This window comes from Betta splendens, chromosome 6, assembly GCF_900634795.4.
Source record: "Betta splendens chromosome 6, fBetSpl5.4, whole genome shotgun sequence".
NCBI classification, from domain to species: Eukaryota; Metazoa; Chordata; class Actinopteri; order Anabantiformes; family Osphronemidae; genus Betta; species Betta splendens.
Genome location: NC_040886.2, coordinates 19,367,609 through 19,390,845, shown reverse-complemented (window position 1 = coordinate 19,390,845; position 23,237 = coordinate 19,367,609). Strand labels below are relative to the sequence as shown.

The following is a 23,237-nucleotide window of genomic DNA, read 5'->3' as shown; positions in this document are numbered from 1 at the left end:
TGATTTGTGGTTCTATAATTAGCAGAGCAGTAGTGAAAGTGTCACTTGTGATCGGCAGCAACAGATGCATTGTTGTGTTCCTGAGGAAGCAGATTAACATAGACTCAGGTTTTCTTTCCCTGGAGTTGGACCTGCAGCAGGGACCAGACTATCATCCTTCAGCCTTCAGAGGTCTGCTGACTGAGGTGAGACCTCCTTAAACTATCACTACTGATAGTTTGCGCCACGCTGACGGAGCGAGGCTTCAACATTAACACTTGTTATTCACATTGTATTAGGTGACATATTTGTTGATTCAGATCCTGTAATGATGTGATGCAGCAGTGAGCTGGTCTACTCAGTAGTCAGCTTCAGTTTGCGGGGACCAAAAAAAACCGTGTCACTGTTTCACTGTGACGCTAAAGTAGAAGTTTTGTGGTTTGATAGAGGTTTTGTTCCTCAGACTCTGAGGAGAAGATTTTTAGTTTGAAACTAATCTCATACTGATTAAACATTTGAAGTCAGCTCATGTTTGTTTCACTGGTTCTGGGCTTAAGGTCAGCAGGTCAATGATCCTGATCAAACATGGAGGTTTTGAATCTGTTGATAGTTGGTCCTTTGAATACTTTCTTGTGTGAGTCCTAGTGGAGCTGTGGTGATAAACTAATGTTGAGTGAATATGCACTAATAAATCCTGAGTGGTGTTAAACCTTCTCCTTCAGGAGTCTCTCTAAGCTCCTCATGAGCCTGACTGCACCGCCGGGTGCAATAGAGCGATCGGATCTGCGCCGCTCATCCACAGATGGACCAAGCCCGCAAATTTTCATGCTGTTTTAGGCATTTTTCATTAAAGCGATGCACATGGCCAAGGTGAGCGCTCAGCTCCTTCTCCTCCACTGGTAATGATGCTCCAGAGGCTGATATGAAATACACTGTCACAGCTCATGTTTCTTTGTCACGTTTCTCACCCATTTCCGGTTTTATTTTGTACCACTTCCTGTTCAGTGCCCATGTTTTCAGTTCCAGCGTTACTTCCCATCCTCGTTAACGTCACCTGCATCTCATCAGTAATCAGTCACCTAGTATTTAAGCACCACCTCTCACCAAAGCACCTTGCCAGATTGTTTACGTTGATCACAAACTAGCATTCCAGCATTCCTAGACTCATGCCTTGTATTTTGACCTTGCTTCGCCATCGACCCTGCTTTTGCCTAACCCGTGACAGTCCTGTACCGTCAGTTGATCTTTGTTTGTTTTTGGCCTCGCCTCTGCCTGCTCCTTGTCGGATCCTGTCGGATCCTATTACACTGAGCTTCCTGCTCCACATAGTTAGTGCCTCTTGGAAGCAAAGAGACTGGACGTCACTGAAAAAAATGACTTTTTGTTCCTGTAAAGGTTATACTGTTAACCTGTGTACATTTTTATGTTCCAATATTTATTTTAAAATTTTGCATGGAATTTAATGATACATTTTGGTATCACCATTTGTAAAGTTTGCATACAAATAACAAGAAATAGTAAATAAGAGAATTCATTAAATTAAAAACTTCCAATCATTCAATCAATTAAATTTGACTTAGTAAGTAAAGGCTATTACTTTTCACGTTTTTAACTTTTTTAACTTTTAACATTATAAAACTTTTTTCAGCATTTTTTTATAATGGTCGTCTATGGGAATCATTGTTCAACTTGTTGGTCAACTTCCCTTATTTCATCAGCGTCTATCATCGTCATACTTTGGCGTAGAAACATCATTTCAACTTCAAAAGCGTCCATCATCTTTCAACTTCAGTGTCAATCAGCATCCTCGTATCGTCTTGTCAGCGTTTAAATATTGTGTGTTTTTTATACTTTCATCTTTTCCATTAGTGTGTATTGCGTGAGTTAGAGTGCGTGATGTCACAGCTAGAGTGAGCGGGTGCGCTTTTTAAAGACAGAACTTCTGTCTTTCACTCATCACTACAGCCACAATTTTTACTTTATCAACGTAATTATTTCAGTAAATCGTAGTCATACTTTTCTTCTTTCTAATGATGTGTCTGGCTATACTCTCAGACCTATACTTTACTCACTATCGACTTCAAAGCGAAGAGAGATCCTGAATTTCTCTCATTAACTCTAATGATGATTTTCGGCAGACGTCTGAGGAAAAAAACAGGAGGAGACATATTTTGAAACTGCGACTGTGGCTACAAACTTTCGTCCTCAAACATAAAATTAACTCCACATGTTCAGGGAAGCCTTGAAATTCATAAAATAAAAATATTTTTGTAATAACTTATGGTTTTACTGGAATAAGCCTATTTATCAAGGGTGAAAGTCTGCTTTCACAGAGCAGAGTGAGCCTGATTTTCCCGCCTTTCGTCTCCATGGCAACGGCGCAGCTGCAGATTTGATTTACAGGTCAAACTGCTGATGCTCAGTGTACAGAGCAGTTCCATGCTTATTACTGATTAGTCAACTACACTATTGGATTGTGTAGTAATTAAGCACACACTTCCTCTAAATCCTTTCAAAATAAAAGCACCAAGCCTAATAATTAGCTTTAATAGCAATATTTCTGCTTTTGGCTGAGTAATTATGACTGTTTAAAGATTTAACAGTTTAGTAATTACCCACACATACTTCCTCTATGTCCTTTCAAAATAAAAGCACCAATGCAATTTATTATCTTTAACTGCACTTTTTTGTCTTTTGAATGGCTAACTATGACTATTTAAAGACTAACTGACAGTTATTGACAGTTACGTTATTACCCCCACACATTTCCTCTAAATCCTTTAAAAATAAAAGCAGGTTTCTGAACTCTGTCAGGCAGCTTGACGTATCACACCCACATGCACAGCGCTGGAGACCAAGAGGTAAGTATAAGTTCATTATCCAAGATACAAGCAGAGGTCGAGGCACAAAAGCAGACAGCGTAAGTACAAAAGAAGCAGGCAAAAAGGGGTGGTCAAAAGACAGGTTGGGTTGGCACAAGGTAAGCTCAGCCACGGAACAGAAGGACACGGCAAAAGAAAATCTAATCTGGCAATGATCAGACAATAGGCGCAAATGCTGGAAAGAGGGGAGAACTCACAACAATCTGGCAAAGGCATGAGGTGAGTATCGGGAACTAAATGCCAAGACTAATTACTGATTGATAACAGCTGATGGATCATGTGACCGGAAGTTAAACTGGAACTTAACATGGTGTGGCCATACAAAATGGTGGCTCAAGTCTAAGGATGTTCCTGGAACCCAAGTCAGAGTTGGATACGGAACCTTAAAATTAACTATTCTGATTCTAGTGGAGAAGAAAAACGGAAATAACTACAAAATAAAACAGGAAATTGGCACGAAAAAAAAAATAATGCAGAGACGTGACAAACTCACTCCTGGATTTGCCTGACGCACAGGCCAGACAAACAACTCTAGACTGGGCCAGGGAGATTTGTCACGCTACTACCTGGTTGTCGGACTGTGAAGGATTTTTCTGGTGACTCGTTGGATTGCTCCCAGACTCCATCATGTTCTGCTGCAGATACACAGATTGCTCTTCGTTCTGCTGCAGATTAAGGAACTGTTTCACTTCCCCTTGTTGCTGTGATGAACCTGGACTGTTCCTGTGTTTTTTTTGGTTTTCCACATTCACTTCCTGCTTTATTTTGGTTGCATTTCCGGGTTCTGTTCTGTCAGGTGACTTTGTGTCAGTCTCCCAGCTGTGTCCCATTTGTAATCACCTCCCTGCATTTGAGCAACTGCCATCTTTTGTTCTCTGCCAGTTAGTTTTTGTCATGCACCTGGTTTGTCAGCCTTCCAGTCTTTTCGAAGTAAGTCAATGGTTTTTGACTCGTGTCTGTCTTTGACTGCGTTGTGACTTGTCCCTGCCTGTACCTTTGCTTGATCTGTACTCACTGGTTTGACGACTGCCTGTTTGACTCACGCTTTTGCCTGCCATTTTGGTTTATGTTACATAAACCTGGTTGCCTCTAAGTCCTGTCTCCTGAGCTGTGCGTTTGGGTCCCTCAATCCTGTCCGCTCACGGTGAGCCCTGACAGTTGCAAGCCCATGGACTGTTCCCTTCCCTACAGCTGCAGCCCCACGGACTGTTTTGTGCCCCGCTGCGGCCATATGGACTGTTTCACGCCCTTTTGAACTCCCAGGCCAATCCTGGTGTGGAGATTTGTCCCACCCACCTGCTGGGCAAGGCTGGAAATAATTGGCTCCCTGGGAGGCGGGCAGTGGTGCGTCTGTGTACAATCGCTACAGGCAAGGGGAGCTACTGTATGCTCTAGGTGTAGTGATGCCCTGTCACACTGGTATTAAGGCTTCATCCTTGAGAGTTGTTTTTTTTTTTTTTTTTGGTTTCCGTCTAGAGCAGGGATGTCAAACTGATGCCTACGAGGGTCGCTGCCCTGCTGGGTTTTCACCTCTCCTCTCGACCGGAGCTCAACACATGTGGTGTAGAGTGTCTACCAGAGCCAATCTCTCAGTGCCTCTCTTCGACCACTGGTCCACAGCCTGTTTCGGACCCCAGTGGTTATTGTGGCACCTGATCTAGCCCACCGACACTCGAGGAGAAATCTTCTGTGGAGGTGGGCAATGGGAGGTGGCCAGGTTCCTGTCCACCTCGTCTGGACTGTTGGATTCTAACACCACTACCATCTATGCTCATCCAGGCTTTTTTCCTCCCTCTGTTCCTGGTGGCCACCTGGAGACCACACTCTCACTTTATGGTCTGGGGTTCGACACATGGCTTGGCCTTGGTGGTCCAATGAGTATCTTGTCTGCTCTTGTCTTGAGTGGTCCAGCGACGACGGCATTTGTCTGTGCATGGGCTGGTCCGGAGAGGACCCCTTCTGTTGCTGTATCTTGTGGTGGTCCAGAGAGGAGGTCCAGTCTTTGGCGAAGTCACCCTTCTCGCTATTTTGTGCAACCCCAGGAGGGATTGGTCTAAGCTCTCCCACCGTGGGCGCTGTGGAGTAATGGGGTTGCTGGTCTTAAGGGGGAGTTTTCTTGTATTAGGCGGTTCAATTCAATTCAATTTTCTTTATATAGCGCCAAATCACAACAAAGTTATCTCAAGGCACTTTACAAAGTAAGGTTTAAGACTTTACACAACTAAACCCAACAAATCCCACATACAGTACAGCAAGCATTTAATTTGACAGCAACAGTGGAGAGGAAAAACTCCCTCTCTAACGAGGAAGAAACCTCCAGCAGAACCAGGCTGGATGTGGGCGGCCATCTGCCTCGACCGGTTGGGGTGAGGGTAGAGAGAGAGAGAAAAGCACAGCAACAACAACAAGCAACAACAAAACACAGGCAGGATGGTTGAACCAGAGACTGGATACAGGCAGGATGGTTGGTGTGGTGGAAATTTTCCATAAAGAAGCAGATGAGAGAGTTGTCCTTTTTGTGCGATTTACTGAAATAATAAAGAAAATAAAAATAATGGGGAAAGTGAATAAAAAGCATGGATGTTGATCGTGCACATCAACAAACCAAAAACCAGCTGAGATCAGTGCACACACCACGAAGGTGTGATGCAAAGAGCCCACGATCCTCACGTTGCTTCTGCCTTTTAACCCCTTTCTGTGGCTCTGGTGGAACGTCTCTCTGCAGCAATGGAATTGTTTGCGCCACCTTATCTCGCTGTGAGTGAGAATGTTTGCTTTCTCACTTCTGCATCGTCATGTCTTGTTATCCAAAGGAAGGAACACCGAGCTTCCAAGACAAGATGCATTGGTTTTAACAGCCTTGGGTCTGGTGGGGAGTCAGATAGGCTGGAGCCAGAGTCCGGGTGTAAAAGACAAACATATATCATAAATTATTAGTCAGTCAAATGGAACATCAGATGTTTGGACTTGATGTACGACAGCACAGGAGATTAGTTGTTTGTGTGAGAATGTTCAGTTCAGTATTGCACCTAACCAGCACATGACGACTGTGTTGGATAAGAACTAGCACAAAGGCACAATTTTTCCATTACAGTTGGATCCGCAGCTGCCCATCACAGACACAGGGTTCAGGGATGATAGTCCTTGATCTTCCGCATTTTGAGGATTTTGTGACTGAGTTTGGGTTTGGTTTGGGGCGTTTGGAATGTGACCGTTGAAGGAGGGGCTCTGTTAGAATCCCAGGGCTGGCCTGGCCAGCCGTCTTGTGTCCTTCTCATCAAATCATGTTCCTGTTCTGGATTATTATTATTATTATTATTATTATTATTATTATTATTATTATTATTATTATTATATATAAGTAAACACTTGAAGGTATTGCAAATGCATACTAAATAAAAAAAATACTAATGTACAATTTAGTAAATATGTTGTAACAATAAGAAAATGAATTAAATATTACTGAAATATAACTTACATAAACATACATCATAGCAAGCATTGACAAATGCATTTAGAATAAAGTTTACCAAGATCTAGTGATTTGTTTAAAACTATGTCCTATTAAGTATAGTGTACTTAAAAATTAACCCTGTGATATTTATATAGGATTTCTTTGTGGTAATATTTACCTAGGTTTTTCTAAGTAAATTTCACTCCACATTTTTTTTCAGTGTGGGTCCAATCATCACCTACATGGACCAACAGGCTCGGTTGGTTGAGGTATGACAACAGTTAGAGCCGGACACTGACAGTGTCATGTCGTTTTAGAACCAAACAATGGATCAACATTTACACTCCAACACTGACCAAACACCAGAGGACACCTCAAAGGAAGAACATCCACTGCAAGCCCAGAAACGGGACCAGAATCCTGAGAGTCTGAAAGGGCATCAGGGCCATAAGCTGCCAGTAGCAGGTGATCCGCCTCCAGTCTCGATTCCACGGTTTTAGTGGAACGATGGTTCCTCTGCTCTTAATCCCAACATGTGTCGTTAGTGAAAAACAGAACCTTCAGGATGGATCCAGTAACACTGCTACACGTGGCCTCACCAGGCTTCTAGTAGAACTTCAACAGAACTAACGACACTATTACCTACATCTGCTCTGTTTTTTCACATAGGCCCGGTCCCAGGTCACTACTGGACTGAGCATCAGGGTCCGGACCAGGCCCAGAACGATGTCGGCAGCGTCCCAGTGCTGCTGATCACTCAGACGGAGGTGGTGAGTGTAGCGACAGAAAGGCCTGATGGGAACTAGGACAAGGCTTCATCCATATTCATGTACTTCAGCTGCTTGTCTTTGTTCTTTGTTTAAACAACGGCAGTGATTAGTTCAAAGCTGCGTCCATCACAGCGTCTCTTCATCTGCCTTGCTTTCTTCTCCTGGGTTGAGTGGTTCTGATGGATCCTGCTCAGGTGTCACACATCACATTGTGGATTTAAAATGTAGTTGTTTCCTGTGAACTGTTTTAAATGGTGGTGACAGCTTCAGTGCCCAGACCTGTACATTTTACTTCACCCTGACTAACTGAATCACAATTATTGATTGATAGACAATACATTTTTCTATATAGAAAAACAGTTCTCAAGGAGCTTCTGTTTAAACTGGGCTCTGGACTGCCTCCCTCTCATTTCAACATTCACAACACTGATCCAAACTGCTTCCAAATAAGGTTTCTCAGTGGTGGAGGAGCACTTAAACCACAAGGACTTTACTCACATACTGATATCATGCACATAGGTATTTACCCCTCAGAAGAATTCAAATAACTAATTCCTTCAGGTGGTGATAGAGAAACTAATATGAATGCAAATAGGAACAGGCCCTTGCATTAGTATGTGATAAACGGAGGGAGAATCCACTGGGCGGTGTGGTTAATCCTCCATCTGCACCCAGCTCATTATAGGACCTCTTCACTTTAACACAGACTATGCAGTGACGTGGTCCAACCAACCGGTCTGGTTTACTGGAGTCCCACTGACGAGTAGAAACAGGAATCACACACGGTAGAGTCAAAGCTTCTCTGTTTTATACTCCTCCTAAATGTTGGTGAAGCTGCACATGTGATGAAACCCGTCGTTCTTCTACACAGCCCGTTTCCTGCTCAGTGAAATGAGAAGACGCAAACCTGCTGTTTACATCACATCCACAAGAAAGATGGTTGATGAAATAAGCCCAGATTCAAATCCAGAACCGGTGTCTGCTCCAGTTAAACACTTAGCTTTGGTATCAAAGGCTAAATCAGGACATGCTGTGGTTGTTAAACATCTCAACCCTCATCACAGAAACACAACTGCGTCAGCGTGTTTCTCCATCAGACCCATGTAAACAGTGTGAAGCAGCAGCCGGTCATTGTTATTTACACCATTTGTCTGAAATCAAAGTGAGCGGTGTGTTTTCTCAGTGTGTTTGTATCTGACAGTGCTGAGTGGAGACGTAATTAGCTCCTGTGGGACCGAAGCCTTAAGGACGGTCGCTGCCGCTGCCAGCTGGGCCTAATTGTGTTCAACAGGCTCCTGCAACGCTGGAGACGGGCCGACGTGCTGTCGTGCCCGTGTGATAATTCGTCTGCAGCTCAGAGCTGGAGAGTAGACTTCACACTGAGGCTTTGTTCACATCCTGGAGCCACTCACAAGCGCTTAGCTGTTTGACGTTAGACGTTAGAACACTGGAGCCCGTAGCTATGAAGTAGCACCAGGCATGGTTTCCTCAGCACACAGAGCTTCCATTGGACCGCACCCAGCCGGTCCAGGGCGAAGGAACCAAGCACTGGATCAGACACTGCTTCTGATTAAACAGCCAGGACAATAACCAATAATGGGACTTGTTTTTCATCACATCATTGAATCTAAAAGGACTGAATAAATGAGCCTTCACATCCTTGTTTTTGTCCTTGTATGTGTTCTGTTAGCAGCCACCATTGCATCCAGTGAGTCCATCAGGACCAGCGGAGCTCCTGCTGTGCACAGAGCCCAGTCTAAGCTCCAGGACTGACAGCTTCGACCTCCTGTCTCTGAAGAGCGTCTCAGTGTCGCTGTGCAGCGAGCCAGTGGCCTCCAGGAGGGTGAGTCCGTCTCTAACCCGGTCATTGACTCTGAGACGGTGCCTGTCCGTCAGCACTCCGCTCATCAGTGGCATTCTGAGGCGTACAAATGTTTCTATGATACACACCGAAAACACTGACCCTCCTGAAGTGATCAGCGGTGAAACCCTGCAGAGGTAGCAGGAGCCTGTCGTGTAATCATAATTCCCCCGACCTCGGTTGACCCGGTGGGCTCTGACAACGAGGGTCCGCTGCGCCACACACGGCTCCAAACGCCTTTTTCATCTCTCAGACAATCACGCAGCAGAGAGGTGAATGAGAGGGCAGATTGCAGAGGAGCCAGGATCTGGGCTGAGATAAGTGCTTTTTCTCTAAAAGCAGAACTGCCAAGGTCGTTATCTGGCCGTGCTCATTCAATTTCCCTCCAAATCACAGCTGGTCAAAACATTGTTGGAAAATCTCAATTAATATGTAAATGAGAATTACTTACATTAACAGACGCGTTGCAAGGCTTCGTCTGCCTCTCTGTCCTGTGTGGTATCGAGTTCTTTTCCATCTGACCAATGTGTCCAAAGTCCTAAAGTGTCATTTAGCTGAGAAATCTGATAGAACAAGCGGCAACTGCTGCAACAGCTGTCTGTGACTGGGCCTGGACAAGCTGTCTGGATGTGTAGATAGTGACTCCTGCTGTGTGCTTCCTGCTCTAGGAAGAGGGTCCAGGATCCAACCCACTGATGGCCCTGTGTGAAACAGCCTTAGACCAAGCAGTTGCTTGTTTCTTGCTCGCGGCCGTCGGCGCCGCTGCAGGGTGGGCTTCCCCTGAGGATCCATCTTCTTTCCTTTTGTTGTCTTACAGTTTAATCTTCTTTCATTAATGCTGCTAATAAGATAAATTACAGCAGTTGACAGATGATTTGACTCATTGCACTGATTGGATCAGGAGCTTGTTTAAGGATTCTGATAAAATACTTCAGGGACCTGAGATTATTTAGTCTAATCGGTCCTGAATCATAAAGAACATAACAGAGTTTAATTTTCTACTGATCTTATTTTGTTGTGTCAAGTGAAAAACAAAACAGCTAAGCTTTAACATGGGGTCATGTTGTGACATTGGTTCGGTTTTAAAGAATTCAGATGTCACCACACCTCTGACTGTGTGCGGTCGCATCATTTGATGACTTGGTTTTTTAGCTGGGATGCCTCTGAGCTCGACACCTCCATCTAAACCACCGGTGGGTGGAGAGGAGTGGGTGTGCTCATGTTGTGACAGAATAGAGGAGGAGGCTGGTGGAGTCTGTTGTTATGCTAAAGGTTTATCAACCCAGAATGACTGGAGTCAGTCTGACTCTGGGGGGTTTGAACCTGACACCTTCCACCTCCCAAACCAACGCTCTACCCCTCATCCATAGAGCTAGAGGTGACCCAGCCCAGACACAGAACTCAGGCTCATGCTGATTCACGGGTTAGGAGCAGGCACAGAACCAGCTGGGACCAGTTTCCTCCTATGAATCTGAGATGTGAGTTCTCATAGGTGGATGTGATCCAGAGATGGACACGCTCCCGTTACGTAGTGTTTAGTCGGACAGCAGTCGGCGTTGGGGCGAAAACAAGCACAAAGCGGTTTGGGACATAAATCCCACTTCCTTGGTCGTCCTGTCAACATTAGGACATTGTTTCATTTTCTTCTAGTAAAGGTGGTTATCACAAAAGGTGCTAATGGAGACATGTGAAGGAAAGAAAAGATGAAACATGAAAGAGAATAATTCATGTCTGTGATGGAGAGAAAAGCATAAATGAGAAGCTGAAGCGATGCTCATTAGCATGTGGAGGCAGCCCTCACCAATCTGCTGCTGGACTCTGAATAAAGATGTCAGCTGCACAGATGAAAGCTGCGTCTCAGAGCCTTTGAGAGCTGTAACAGGCGTTTTAGGGATTTAATGGATTGGTTAGATTCTCCCCCTTTACCATTCCTTCAGGGAGCTTCTCTCTGCAAACAGTTACACAACAGGAAGTTCTGATAGAACAAAGATAATTATTAATGCATGTCCCGATCCTTGTGTGTTCACTGCTTCCTTCAGCATCCAGCCCTAATTCAATCATGTGTGGATAGAGCTTTAAATAGAAAAATCCATGCTAATATGTTATGTGAAAGGTTTATTGTGTGTATTAAGTTAATAGGTTTTTTTAATGAAGCTTCAGTAAATTACTGATGACCCTCCTAGGGGGCTAGGGTTTGTTTTTTCTTTGCTTTTAAGTGAAACCACTTTAACATTCATAGTTTCATATGAAACTAGAGTCACTAATCTTAATGCACATGAATCCAATGCTATGTGTTATGTCTCTACCAGAGCGACGAGGACGACACCAGCAGCGTGACAGCTTCCTCCTTTTTGGTGAGTGAGTGAGTGAGTGAGCTTACTGCAACAAAAACCTCCTCATGGTTCAGTCCAGTCTGACCCAGAATCAAGCAGCTAAATCAGTGTAGCTTCAGGTTTAGTTCATGGGGATTGTAATTGGATTAGGATTGATAATTGTGGTGGAAATTTCCCAAAAAGAAGCAGATGAGAGAGTTGTCGTTTTGTGTGATTTATTGAAATAATAAAAATAATGGCGAAATCAAAAGCATGGATGTTGATCGTGCACATCAACAAACCAAAAACCAGCTGAGATCAGTGCACACACCACGAAGGTGTGATGCAAAGAGCCCACGATCCTCAAGTTGCTTCTGCCTTTTAACCCCTTTCTCTGGCTCTGGTGGAACGTCTTTCTGCAGCAATGGAATTGTTTGTGCCACCTTATCTCGCTGTGAGTGAGAATGTTTGCTTTCTCTCTTCTGCATCGTCATGTCTTGTTATCCAAAGGAAGGAACACTGAGCTTCAAGACAAGATGCATTGGCTTTACCAGCCTTGGGTCTGGTGGGGAGTCAGATAGGCTGGAGCCAGAGTCCGGGTGTAAAAGACAAACATATATCATAAATTATTAGTCAGTCAAATGGAACATCAGATGTTTGGACTTGATGTACGACAGCACAAGAGATTAGTTGTTTGTGTGAGAATGTTCAGTGTTGCACCAAACCAGCACATGACGACTGTGTTGGATAAGAAACAGCACAAGGCAAAATTTTTTCATTAGAATAATCTCAGATTAAGGCGAGTGGGAGTAGAAGAATGAGGACGTTCCACTGGTCGATGAGGTCAGTGGAACTGGGAGCCTCCATTCTCATGTTGCTCACAGGTCCATGGATCAACTCTCTCCCTCCCAGTCTCTGTTCCACAGGGTGCAGCTGGATCCGCTGGAGAAGGACTGGATGAGGTGCTCTGCTGCAGGGAACATGGATGCTCAGCACCAGTTGTTCGTTCAGGAGCCCAGTTTGCTATTCAAGAAGGTACAATCACACCAGCTAACAGGCTAACACGCTAACAGGCAGCTACAGTATCAACACACTACCTGGTCCAGCTCATGTTTGGTGTCTGTGATGGGCAGCTGTGGATCAAACCATCCTGCCTGTGCTGTGTTGTTGCTTGTTGTTGTTTTCTCTCTCTCTCTATCCCCTCACCCCAACCGGTCGAGGCAGATGGCCGCCCACATCCAGCCTGGTTCTGCTGGAGGTTTCTTACTCGTTAGAGAGGGAGTTTTTCCTCTCCACTGTCAAAGTTTAATTGAAAGTTTTGCTGTATGTGGGATTTGTTGGGTTTAGTTGTGTGAGGTCTTAAACCTTACTTTGTAAAGTGCCTTGAGATAACTTTGTTGTGATTTGGTGCTATATAAATAACATTAAATTGAATTGAATGAGCCCAGAACATTTATGGTTCTACTCGTCTGTGACTGGACTGAGATGAAACCTTGTGCCATTGTTCTTCTTTGTGGCTTCAGGATTTCATCACTGTGAGTATGTCATGTCAGCTCAGTGTTACAGTGGGTTCCCCCGTTGTCTATTCAGGACCCTAGGAACCCATTGTGGTTGCCTTGTCGTGTGTTATTAGAAGCTTTTTCCTCTTGGCAACAACAGATGACAGAAAGTGTGTTGTAGTTGGGAAGTTGTGCGACAGCTCTGATGGTTCCTAGTTAACAAAGTTCCCGAGGCTCTGAAAGGAAACGTGAGCAGGCCCGGCTTTGGGCCTACCTGCCGGAGGGGGTGTCTGGTTCGTGATCCAGTGACTGAAGGACTCGCTCTGATTGTGTCTCTCTCTTCTCTCACACCATCCCTGACAACTGTGCTTGATATCAACCTACTGCTCAAGGGGGTGAGTTGTGTTTTCCTGTAGTTGAGCAAATGCTAATCATGTAAACAGGTGAACAACCAGAACTCAACAACAATTAGCTCAGTGTGGACATGTGGACGTGTCTGCTCTTTGAGGAGCTGGAGGAGGAGGCAGAGGCCTATAAACTCCAGCTCATTTAGAGCCATTCTTCTCTGGCATGTTTGAAGTGAACCAGCGGTGGCGCTGCTCCTCAAGCAGCTGACAGCTCAGAACGGCCGCCGGCTAACGCATACAAAAAAAACCTCTGCGGATTTTTATCACAACTTGTGTTTCCATCGTGCCACGTGGCTGGATCAGTGAACGACATGGACCCTCTGAAGTGGTAATATGTCTCATTAGGAAGTTAAAGCAAACGACAAAAACGAGACCTCAACAGCCACAAAGACTAACCAAACGACACAAAGCAGGAGTAAGACCGAACCAGCGGGCCCAGCAGGGATCACGTCTCTCCGGATGGGGGTCTCGCTCCAGTATAAGATGGTTCACAGTTCTGTGTCCAGATGCTGTGCTAGGATGTAGACTCCATGCTCATTAGGGGCTAGCGTGCTCTGAGCCCTGCAGCTTTAGCAGTAGGGAAGTGTAATGATAGTGTAATTACATGGTAATTAATATCTGAGCAAACAGGCGCCTGAGGAAAGCTGCCCGGCTCCTCCACAGATGGGAGGGACCGATAATTTCTCCACAATCAGCCTGAGGATTGGTTCCTCCCAAACACCTGATTTCACAGTTTGGAGCTGAGGATTTGGAAATTAGGCGACAGGGATGACGCAGGATTGTCCTTGTTTAGGGTGAGTGCAGTGTGAGACGGTTCTTCACGTCCACTGTTTGAAACAAGCCCATATGGTGGAGCCAATGTAGGTCGACTTTGAAACCTCACAAGTGGAATTTTACACAGCGTTTCAGGCTCTGAGCTTCCCATTCATGGGAAGGTTCCCTCCATATGGACCCATTCCCCACGGCTGTCTGGACCTCCCCATGCAGAAGCAATAACATCAGTGGTGTAACCCTTACATCTTACACTTCTTTTCATGCCTCACTTGATCAAAACAGACAGAGTGCAATCTCTGCTTTTGATGTGCTTTTCCAGTGCCGATGCCTCAGCTTGTCTCTCCACAGCCTCCACAGCGCCACCAGCACACAGTGGCCTGCTGTGGGCAGACAGTTGGCAGTTTGTGCTCGGTCACCGTCTACGCTCGCCTCCTGCATCTGTGGAGTCAGTGGTGCCTCAGGCCATCTGTCCATCATAGTGCCAGCTTGGTTTAAACCTTGGCTTCAGGCCTGTGACAATGCCTGGTTTCAGGATATAATTTGTTTAACTGCAGCTAACAGTAAAAATTATTGAAAACTTATTGATCCCAGCAGTTCAGGAAAATTATCTGTGCATTTGACGTGTCCGCTGGGGGGCAGTGGACAGCCATGATGCGGCTGGGGGATCGAACAGAGGATCGATGCTTTAGCTACTGAGCTACCACTCCAGGCCTTCCTGCTGCTATATGAAGCTAGTTAGCACGTTAATGAACCTGGTGCTTCAGGGGTTCTGTCCTTCAAACGCTCTCTTCCAGTCAAATGTCGTCACTGGTCAACACTGTGGCTCAGGTGGAGGCTCAAACAGCCTCACCACATGTCAAGAGTCGGCCAGGTGACGCAGGGTTCAGTTAGCACCTTCTAATGAAAGTGTGCCCCCCGCCGCTCGGGGCTCAGCAGTCAGTCTGCATCAGCACGCCAACACAAACACACCAACAAAACAAAGCTCTTCTAACTCTTCCTTCCCGCCTCCCCCGAAGACCACGTCCCACTCAATTGTCAGCTGAAGGAGAAACATAGGTGTGAGCTAATTAAATGAGCAGAAGACTGCTTGGAGCAATGTTTGATCCAGTTTGGAGCTCTGAGAGGGAGAAGGTCCAATAACAGACAGGCCCATACACCAGTCACCCCCATCTCAGCCAGGACAGGAGGTTAGTTGTACATCTGAAACCTGTTTTTAACTCAGACCTGCTAGTAGCTGCAGCCAAAACAAGGATCAGGATACACACGCTTTGTTTGCTCTATTGGCGTCACTGTGTATGTGCGTGTATATGTGTTCAGCTACTTGGACCTGACCTTTTTATCTCTGTCTCTGTGGCCTCCTGCTTTCCACCATCTGAGAAATGTCCAGTTTGTAAGTTGTGCACTTTACAGTAATGTCACTGAGTGTCTGTTGAGCAGATTCTGTGTTAAACATCAGCCAACATAAAACACTGAAATGCAGACAATGACAAAAAAAACGGTCAGGTGAGATGTCAGGAGTCGAGGGGTCAGAGCACCATGCCACACCTGGTGGTAAAGTGCTCAAACACACAAACACACCACCCATTGGGGGTGCGTTCCTATTTGTTTACATGTAACAACTTTTCTTCTGTCAGGGATGAAGAAAAGAAGTTTAAGTCAATAATCAAATCCTTCATGGCCAATTAGTTTGAAAAGATTTGACACACGCACACTGCTGTGTGTTAATGAGAGTTACTGTACTGCTAAAGAGGCCGGTTGTCACTTGTTGTATTAAACAGGACTGTGTAATCAGGAACCAGGACCAAGGGTTCGATGAGATCATTACACAAAGCCATGTTTACTACTTGACACTGTGTGTTTCCAGACGGCTCTTCACTGGGCGGCTAAGCAGGGTCATCAGGAGGCCGTGGGCTGGATGGTCGATAGTGGAGCTGACGTCAACGCCAGATGTGTGAGTGTTAATCTAGCAGTGGTAGCGGTGCTTAACGTGGTTAGTGGTGGCTAACCTGGTATTTAATGTGATGGTTAGCATGGTTAGTGGGGTAATGTGGTGATTAGCATGGTTAGTGGGGGTTAATGTGGGGGTAACATGGTAAGTGGTGGTTAACGTGGTGGTTAACGTGGTTAGTAGGGGTTGACGTAATTGTTAACACGGTTAGTGGAAGTTAACATGGTAAGTGGGTTAGTGGGGGTTAACATGGTGGTTAACATGGTTAATGGGGGTTAACATGGTGGTTAACGTGGTTAGTGGGGGTTAACTTGGTAAGTGGGTTAATAGGGGGTTAACATGTTGGTTAACGTGGTTAATGGGGGTTAACATGTTGGTTAACGTGGTTAGTGGGGGTTAACATGGTGGTTAACGTGGTTAGTGGGAGGCAGCATGGTTAGCTGTGGTTAACGTGGTTAGTGAGGGTTAACATGGTGGTTAACGTGGTTAGTGGGAGGCAGCATGGTTAGCTGTGGTTAACGTGGTTAGTGTGTGTTAACGTGGTGGTTAGTGGAGGTTAACATGATGGTTAACATGATTAGTGGAAGGCAGCGTGGTTACCTGTGGTTAACGTGGTTAACGTGGTTAGTGGGGGTTAACATGATGGTTAATGTGGTTAGTGGGAGGCAGTGTGGTTAGCTGTGATTAACATGGTTAGTGGGGGTTAACATGGTGGTTAACGTGGTTAGTGGGAGGCAGTGTGGTTAGCTGTGGTTAGTGAGGGTTAACGTGGTGGTTAGTGGAGGTTAACATGGTGGTTAACATGATTAGTGGAAGGCAGCGTGGTTAGCTGATGTTAATGTGGTTAGTGGGGGTTAACATGGTAAGTGGGTTAGTGGGGGTTAACATGGTAGTTAATGTGGTTAGTGGGAGGCAGCGTGGTTAGCTGTGGTTAACGTGGTTAGTGAGGGTTAACGTGGTGATTAGTGGAGGTTAACATGGTGGTTAACATGATTAGTTGGAGGCATCGTGGTTAACATGGTTAGTGGGGGTTAACATGGTGGTTAACGTGGTTAGTGGGAGGCAGCATGGTTAGCTGTGGTTAACGTGGTTAGTGTGTGTTAACGTGGTGGTTAGTGGAGGTTAACATGATGGTTAACATGATTAGTGGAAGGCAGCGTGGTTACCTGTGGTTAACGTGGTTAACATGGTTAGTGGGGGTTAACATGATGGTTAATGTGGTTAGTGGGAGGCAGTGTGGTTAGCTGTGATTAACATGGTTAGTGGGGGTTAACATGGTGGTTAACGTGGTTAGTGGGAGGCAGTGTGGTTAGCTGTGGTTAGTGAGGGTTAACGTGGTGGTTAGTGGAGGTTAACATGGTGGTTAACATGATTAGTGGAAGGCAGCGTGGTTAGCTGATGTTAATGTGGTTAGTGGGGGTTAACATGGTAAGTGGGTTAGTGGGGGTTAACATGGTAGTTAATGTGGTTAGTGGGAGGCAGCGTGGTTAGCTGTGGTTAACGTGGTTAGTGAGGGTTAACGTGGTGATTAGTGGAGGTTAACATGGTGGTTAACATGATTAGTTGGAGGCATCGTGGTTAACATGGTTAGTGGGGGTTAACGTGGTGGTTAGTGGAGGTTAACATGGTGGTTAACATGATTAGTGGGAGGCAGCGTGGTTACCTGTGGTTGACATGGTTAGTGGTGGCTAATGTGGTGGTTAATGTGGTTAGTGGTGGCTAACGTGGTAGTTAACATGGTTAGTGGGGGTTAAAGTGGTGGTTGACATGGTTAGTGGGGGTTAACGTGTTTGTCAGGGTTAACATGGTGGTTAACATGTGTTGTGGGGGTTAACGTGGTAGTCAATATGGTTAGTGGTGGCTAATGCGGTTAGTTGTGTTTAGCAGTGGTAAACCGTTTAGGGGTTGACGTCCTGTAGAATTGTGTGTGTGAACTGTGGAATTGATCAGTTTGATAGAACAACAGCTCTGGCAGCAAGGAGCAGTCTTTGGGCTTCATTCAGCCTTTTGTTTTCATCACAGTGAAGGTATGCAGGTACTCAGTCAGTGGATTTATCCCAAGGGGCCAGTGTTGTCATTACTTAATGGCTTCCCAGGCAGCTGTGAGTCTGCAGGATTCAATTTAGCATCTGTCTTTCTGAGCGTTAGTCTCCTCTCGTCCCTGCTCGCCTCATTGCTGCTGCTGATGATGATTATGTGCACACAGGAGATAATGGTTCAGTCCCAGCAAAGGAAAGCAGACAAATCACTTATTGGCTCCAGAATTACGTAATTACCTTTTCGTCTTGATTGTTAAGAAGGTAATGGCTGTGATAAAAAGACCCTCAACTAGAGCACCCAACAAATCAAAAGTCAATAATCCTTAAAAAGGCTTTAAAGGCACAGACTGACTGCAGCAGCCTCTACGGCCTTGAGATAGATCTGAGCTGAACAGGAACCTGCTTTCTCATAGAAAAACCAAACTTTTTAGCATCAGTAGATGAAGTCAACGTGCTTTTCTGCTAAGGTCATGTTCACAGAATGTGGCTGACTAAATGTCTCCTTCTTGATCTTTCTCTGCGCTCGTCTACCACAACAGCACGTATGTAAGCTTCTGTTTCCCTGTAGATGAGCTTTCAGACCAAATACAGTCTGACAAATGTTGACTGAGTTTGCTGCTTCAGTTTTTGAACTCCGCTTACCTCTTTATTTCTTTCCTCCCACCCCATGCATGGACACAACACTCGTCTCTGCAGGGGGTAAGCCACGTTTACAGTCAATGCACCTCAAAGCAGCATGTGAGACACAAATCAGTACAAACCACCTTTAGACTGCAGCATCAGTCAGGTACACGTCTTCCTGCAGTTACTGCAGTATCAGAAATGGTTCTGCAGTAGATTCATTCTAAGGTTGAAAAGACTGGAGTGACTTGAGCGCCAAATCCTAAAGTAAATGTCTTTACATGTCAAATACATTAGGCAATATTGCGATGAGCAGCTCCAGGCCTCCACAACTACAGTTTAACCTGATGTCACAAAGCTTGGGAGGTACCCAACCGGACATCATGACCCTGAAGTGACATATGGATTTAGGTCTGACACCCCAGTCTCTGGAACTCCTGCTGCTCAGGCCTTTACCTTTGACTTTGAAAAACTTTAAAGCAGCTCAATCTTTCAACAAAATGTCCAATCACCAGTTTCTGACTGCATAGTCTTGTGTTCTTCAGATCCGTACAAGAGCGACATTCACCTGTGATTCAAGCTTCAGAAACAAGCACACACAACCTTTTTAATAATAATATTTGACCTCATCCTCACTGAACCTGGGGTCAGAAATCTCCTCACCCTCTATCTGTGCCTGCCAATGTCAAGTATGGAGGCCTCAGGGTTCTCAGCCTGAAGAGTTGAGCCAAGCTGACTCCTGAGCGGTTCCTCCAGGATGCTGCAGATCCAAACCAAGGCTCCATGCACTGGGTGAGGATTTCTTCTTACGGCACCTTTTTTGTGGCACACAGGCAAGAAAATAATCCTGGTGTGTGTCAGTGTGAAGGTACCGATGCTGACAGACGAGGACAGCAACGCTGTAGGAGCTTCTCTCTGTTCCCTTCATCAAACAGCCTCCAGGGCCTGTTTACAGGCAGGATGGATGTGAAGGTGGAGGCTCAGCGCTCTGGAAACTACAGACCCGTTCTCCTAATCAACAACGACTTCAAACTATCTCCTGTGTCTGTCCTGTCAGTTAACGGAGGATTCGGCTCTGGACTGACAGTGATGTGAGCATTTGTTCCCAAGATGATGGATGGCTGCTCCTATGGGACCCGACGGTGTTAATGTGTACAAATGACGGCTGCCACCGCTTGCATCCACACAAGTAAACGTAGAGTGTCCACCATGAGTTTCTGCTAAGTGGCAGAAATCAAATTATGCAGATGATGGACGCAAACAGAGATTTATCCTGACAGTCGGAGAACCCAAAGAGACAAACAGCGTCTGCAGAGATGACAGACGATCTGAGATCTACTAACAGTGTAGAGATGCCCTCCTTTAGAGTTCTGCCCAATTACATCAGTACAGCAGCATTAAATCCCACATGAAGAGGCTCTAAAACTACCAGCGCTGGTTCTGCCTGAACAGAACAGGGACCACCAAATGACTGGATTCAATCTGAACCAAATGTGTGTGCTTTTATTTTCCTCCTGTTTTGCCTGTTTGCCAACAGGTCCAATCATAAGAAACCTCCTCACAACAAACTGACCTAATGCCTTTCATCTGAACAGTTTGAGTTAGGAATCGGCTTGATTCATTCTCTCGGCTCTCTGCTGACAGTGGCAGCAGGTCTGAGGGCTTTTGTTTTGTGTGTTGACAGGGCTACACAGCTCTGCACCTCGCCTGCATCCATGGCCACCAGCACGTCGTCCACGCCCTCATCCACAGCCACAGTGAGTCAGTCCACGTTCATGTAACCACTCTGAATTCATTTGTCTTCAGGTATCAGTGTGTGGGTTGAAACACCTCCCCCTCCCTCCTCTCATTGCTTCACACACTCTGTGAGTGGCAAAGGAAGCACTGATGCAAATCCTTCTGCCAAACAAAAAAGCTACTCAGACGTTCAGACTGACAAGTCCAGTAAAAACCCCAAATCCCCCTGCTGCTCCACCTCCAGGCTCCTCCTGCACCCCCTGTCCTCTGCAGGAGGAGGAGAGGCGGGGAGGTCATGTTGCTTTTAATGAGGCTCACCCCATCCACAAGCAGGACTCAGTGGCACACCTCACTTTGCTCCCTCTGTGACCACAGACACCTGTGTGCTGCGAGGCAGAGCCCAGCATTCAGGGGGTGGCATCCCATCCTTCCACTGGGCTGATGAGGAGGCCGGGCCAGAAACAGCCCACGATCTGAGCTGTCAGTGTTTGGTTTGCGTCCATCCTCCGGTCAGGTTTAGTGTCTCCGTGTTGCTGTGTAGAGCTACTGCTCACAGGGCTGATCAGTAAGGAGTCAACCCTTAGGGACGATGTCATTGTGGTTGTAACCAGTAAGATGGAAGCTGACAAAGAAGATCAGTGTTTACCACATAGGGGAACTCCTGAATTAGATTTCTGTAGAAAGCCGCGCTGGGGGTTAAACTGGGTTTAACTGGGTTTAATTGGATTTACTGTTTGTGGGTGGATGTGGTGGGAGTCCAACTGTCTGTAATAACCCAACTCGGTTTCATACTGTAACCAATAACTGGTCTGACGAGCTGAAACACCAGTCCAGAACTGTTTGAGTGTCAGTCAGTACCTGAACCAGAATCAAAGCCCTTGACTTAGTTGCCCCTGGTGAGCCGAGTCAAGCCTCACAGAAGAGAAAGGCAGACCATTCAGACAGAGGATGGAGCTCACAGTGATCATCCAGCTATGATTTATTCATTTGGTCTTTGGTCTAATCTGTGCGCCAACACCAACAAGCAAAACCTGAATCCACTGTTTTACGAAAAAGAGCAGAAACAGCTGCACCTGTTTCAGACTGGATCCACTGGTTCAGCTTCCTAAAGCTTAAAGATGAGTCAAACCTACATCACTGTGTTGTTTCTCCATCAGGGGTTCAACATCAACAGGGTCTCTCCTTTTCTTTACAGATGCTCAAACTGACATCAGAGATTATCATGGGAAGAAAGCTGTTCACTACTGGACCGGGTCCAGAATTGTCTTCCACAAACCGGACTCTCGCTCACGTCAGTACATGAAGTTTAGACAATTTTCTTCTTTCAAACGTGTCACCATGTTTTTTTTCTAACTGCAGCATGCTGGTTTGAGGACAAACATCATACTCCAGTGTTCTGTTGACTCTGAGCCCCTGCTGTCTTTGCAGGTGGGAGCTTCTCTTCTGGCTGGAGAACGCAGCGCTACGTTCTGCCTTCAGTTCTCCTGTCACATTCTCGCAGTCATGGTCAACTCAACCTGGAGCTTGGAATGGTGCCACAGTCGGCTTATTGCGACACAGTGGACCTCCAGTTGTGAGAGTGGTTTCAACACAAGCTCCATCCTGACTGACCCAGGGCAGGAGCATTTACAGTAGAGTAGTAGAGGTCGTTTTTCTTTTCTGACTTGTGTTGATTCTATAGCTTCAAAGACAAAACATTAACTTGGTCAGTGTGAACTCTGTGTGGACCAGTCACGATCCAAACCTGTGCTAGAGGAATGCTCTGCTCTGTTGAATATATCCAGTCTAGCAGACCGTTATCTACTCTTAACAGCCTTAACAGTCTTTTAGTGTTCAGCCAATACATGATACGCCATTGGCCGGATCATCAGGAGTAACACTGAGCAGGTTTTGTTCATGTAAACGGAACATCACATACAGTACGTTCTGTAGAAGTGAGGGTTTTACTTCTGCAGAGAAACATGGCAAACTTGGAAGCTTAGCATAGCTTCCTAAAGGATTAAACACTAAACTGTGATTAGTAGTTTGGAATGTGTTAGTGGGTTTATTATTATTATTGTTATTGTTAATAATAATAATAATATAATAATAATAATGTTGTTGTTGTTGTTATTATCAGCAGAGCAGCTGATCTCTGCTCTGGAATCCTTACCCACAGACGCAGACAGAACCAAACTAACCGGGTCAGTGTGATTCTACAAGCTTCTAGTAAAAGCATTGGGGTTTCTGAAATTAGGATTTGACTTGCTGCATCAGACCACGGCAGAACATGAGGATTCATCACAGAGAGACTTGAAGCTGCTTCTGTCGGTGGCTCCTCATCACAGATTGCTCCCACCGACCACGACCCCATATGACTGGTGCCGTACTCAGAGTCATGTGTGTAGGTGTAGGTTGGTATATGTGACCTGTCATCAGTGTCACATTTGACCTCTGACCTGCTGTTGGTTGCGTGGTGTTAAGTGTTCTCCTAATGTCTCAGGTGCTTGTTATTCCCTTGTTGAAAGCTTTTTTCGATTTTCCTTTTCTGCCTCCTAGAACAGGGGTCGGCAACCCGCGGCTCTGGAGCCGCATGCAGAGCCTTACACTTTGACTCTGCGTGGCTTGGAAAAATAAATTAAAGTATTTAAAATGAAAACTTTTGTCGCTCTAAATCATATCGCAGAGAAAAACGAGTTAGCCGTCCTCGTTGATGCCTTGACAATGTTTTGTCATCTGTGCACGATTTAAACAGTCTAATTATGGAAGTAGCTAAAGGTGAACGAGGACTGAACAAGTCTGCTGTTAATTGCTATGATCTTCTGACAGTATAATAAAATCTTAAACCTCTGCGTCCTGTCCTTTGCCCCCCTCCCAGTGTTTTCTTTTTTGTGGAAAAATTCAATTTTATTCATATAGCGCCAAATCACAACGAGGTCATCTCAAGGCACTTTACAAGGTAAGGTTTAAGGCCT

General features: G+C 45.5%; 1 protein-coding gene across 10 annotated transcripts; it reads left to right on the top strand.

Annotated features, from left to right (window-relative positions):
• Nucleotides 1-56: 56 nt before the first annotated feature.
• Nucleotides 57-23,114, top strand: LOC114857775 (ankyrin repeat domain-containing protein SOWAHC). 10 transcript variants are annotated; one of them, XM_055509804.1, is made up of 11 exons: nucleotides 57-185; nucleotides 702-849; nucleotides 6,633-6,780; nucleotides 6,985-7,085; nucleotides 8,776-8,928; nucleotides 11,256-11,300; nucleotides 12,171-12,293; nucleotides 15,803-15,889; nucleotides 20,231-20,303; nucleotides 21,479-21,574; nucleotides 21,712-23,114. In XM_055509804.1, exons 2-11 carry the CDS (start codon nucleotides 835-837, stop codon nucleotides 21,858-21,860), a joined length of 990 nt encoding a protein of 329 aa, XP_055365779.1. In that variant the 5' UTR covers nucleotides 57-185; nucleotides 702-834; the 3' UTR covers nucleotides 21,861-23,114. The 10 variants fall into 10 exon arrangements, 7 of the variants coding, with proteins under 7 accessions (XP_055365779.1, XP_055365781.1, XP_055365782.1 ...); XR_008694980.1 differs by lacking the exons at nucleotides 57-185; nucleotides 702-849 and adding an exon at nucleotides 2,423-3,791 and having other exon boundaries at nucleotides 21,712-21,928; nucleotides 22,442-23,114; XM_055509806.1 differs by lacking the exon at nucleotides 702-849 and having other exon boundaries at nucleotides 67-185.
• The last annotated feature ends 123 nt before the right edge of the window (nucleotides 23,115-23,237 follow it).

Excerpts from the sequence above, each read along its gene's own strand:
- LOC114857775 (XM_041071290.2), top strand. The coding sequence starts at position 3,489 with ATGTTCTGCTGCAGATACACAGATTGCTCTTCGTTCTGCTGCAGATTA. Across the intron at positions 3,792-6,632 it reads AGCCTTCCAGTCTTTTCGAA|AACCAAACAATGGATCAACA; the intron begins GTAAGTCAATGG and ends ATGTCGTTTTAG. Across the intron at positions 7,086-8,775 it reads TGATCACTCAGACGGAGGTG|CAGCCACCATTGCATCCAGT; the intron begins GTGAGTGTAGCG and ends GTGTTCTGTTAG.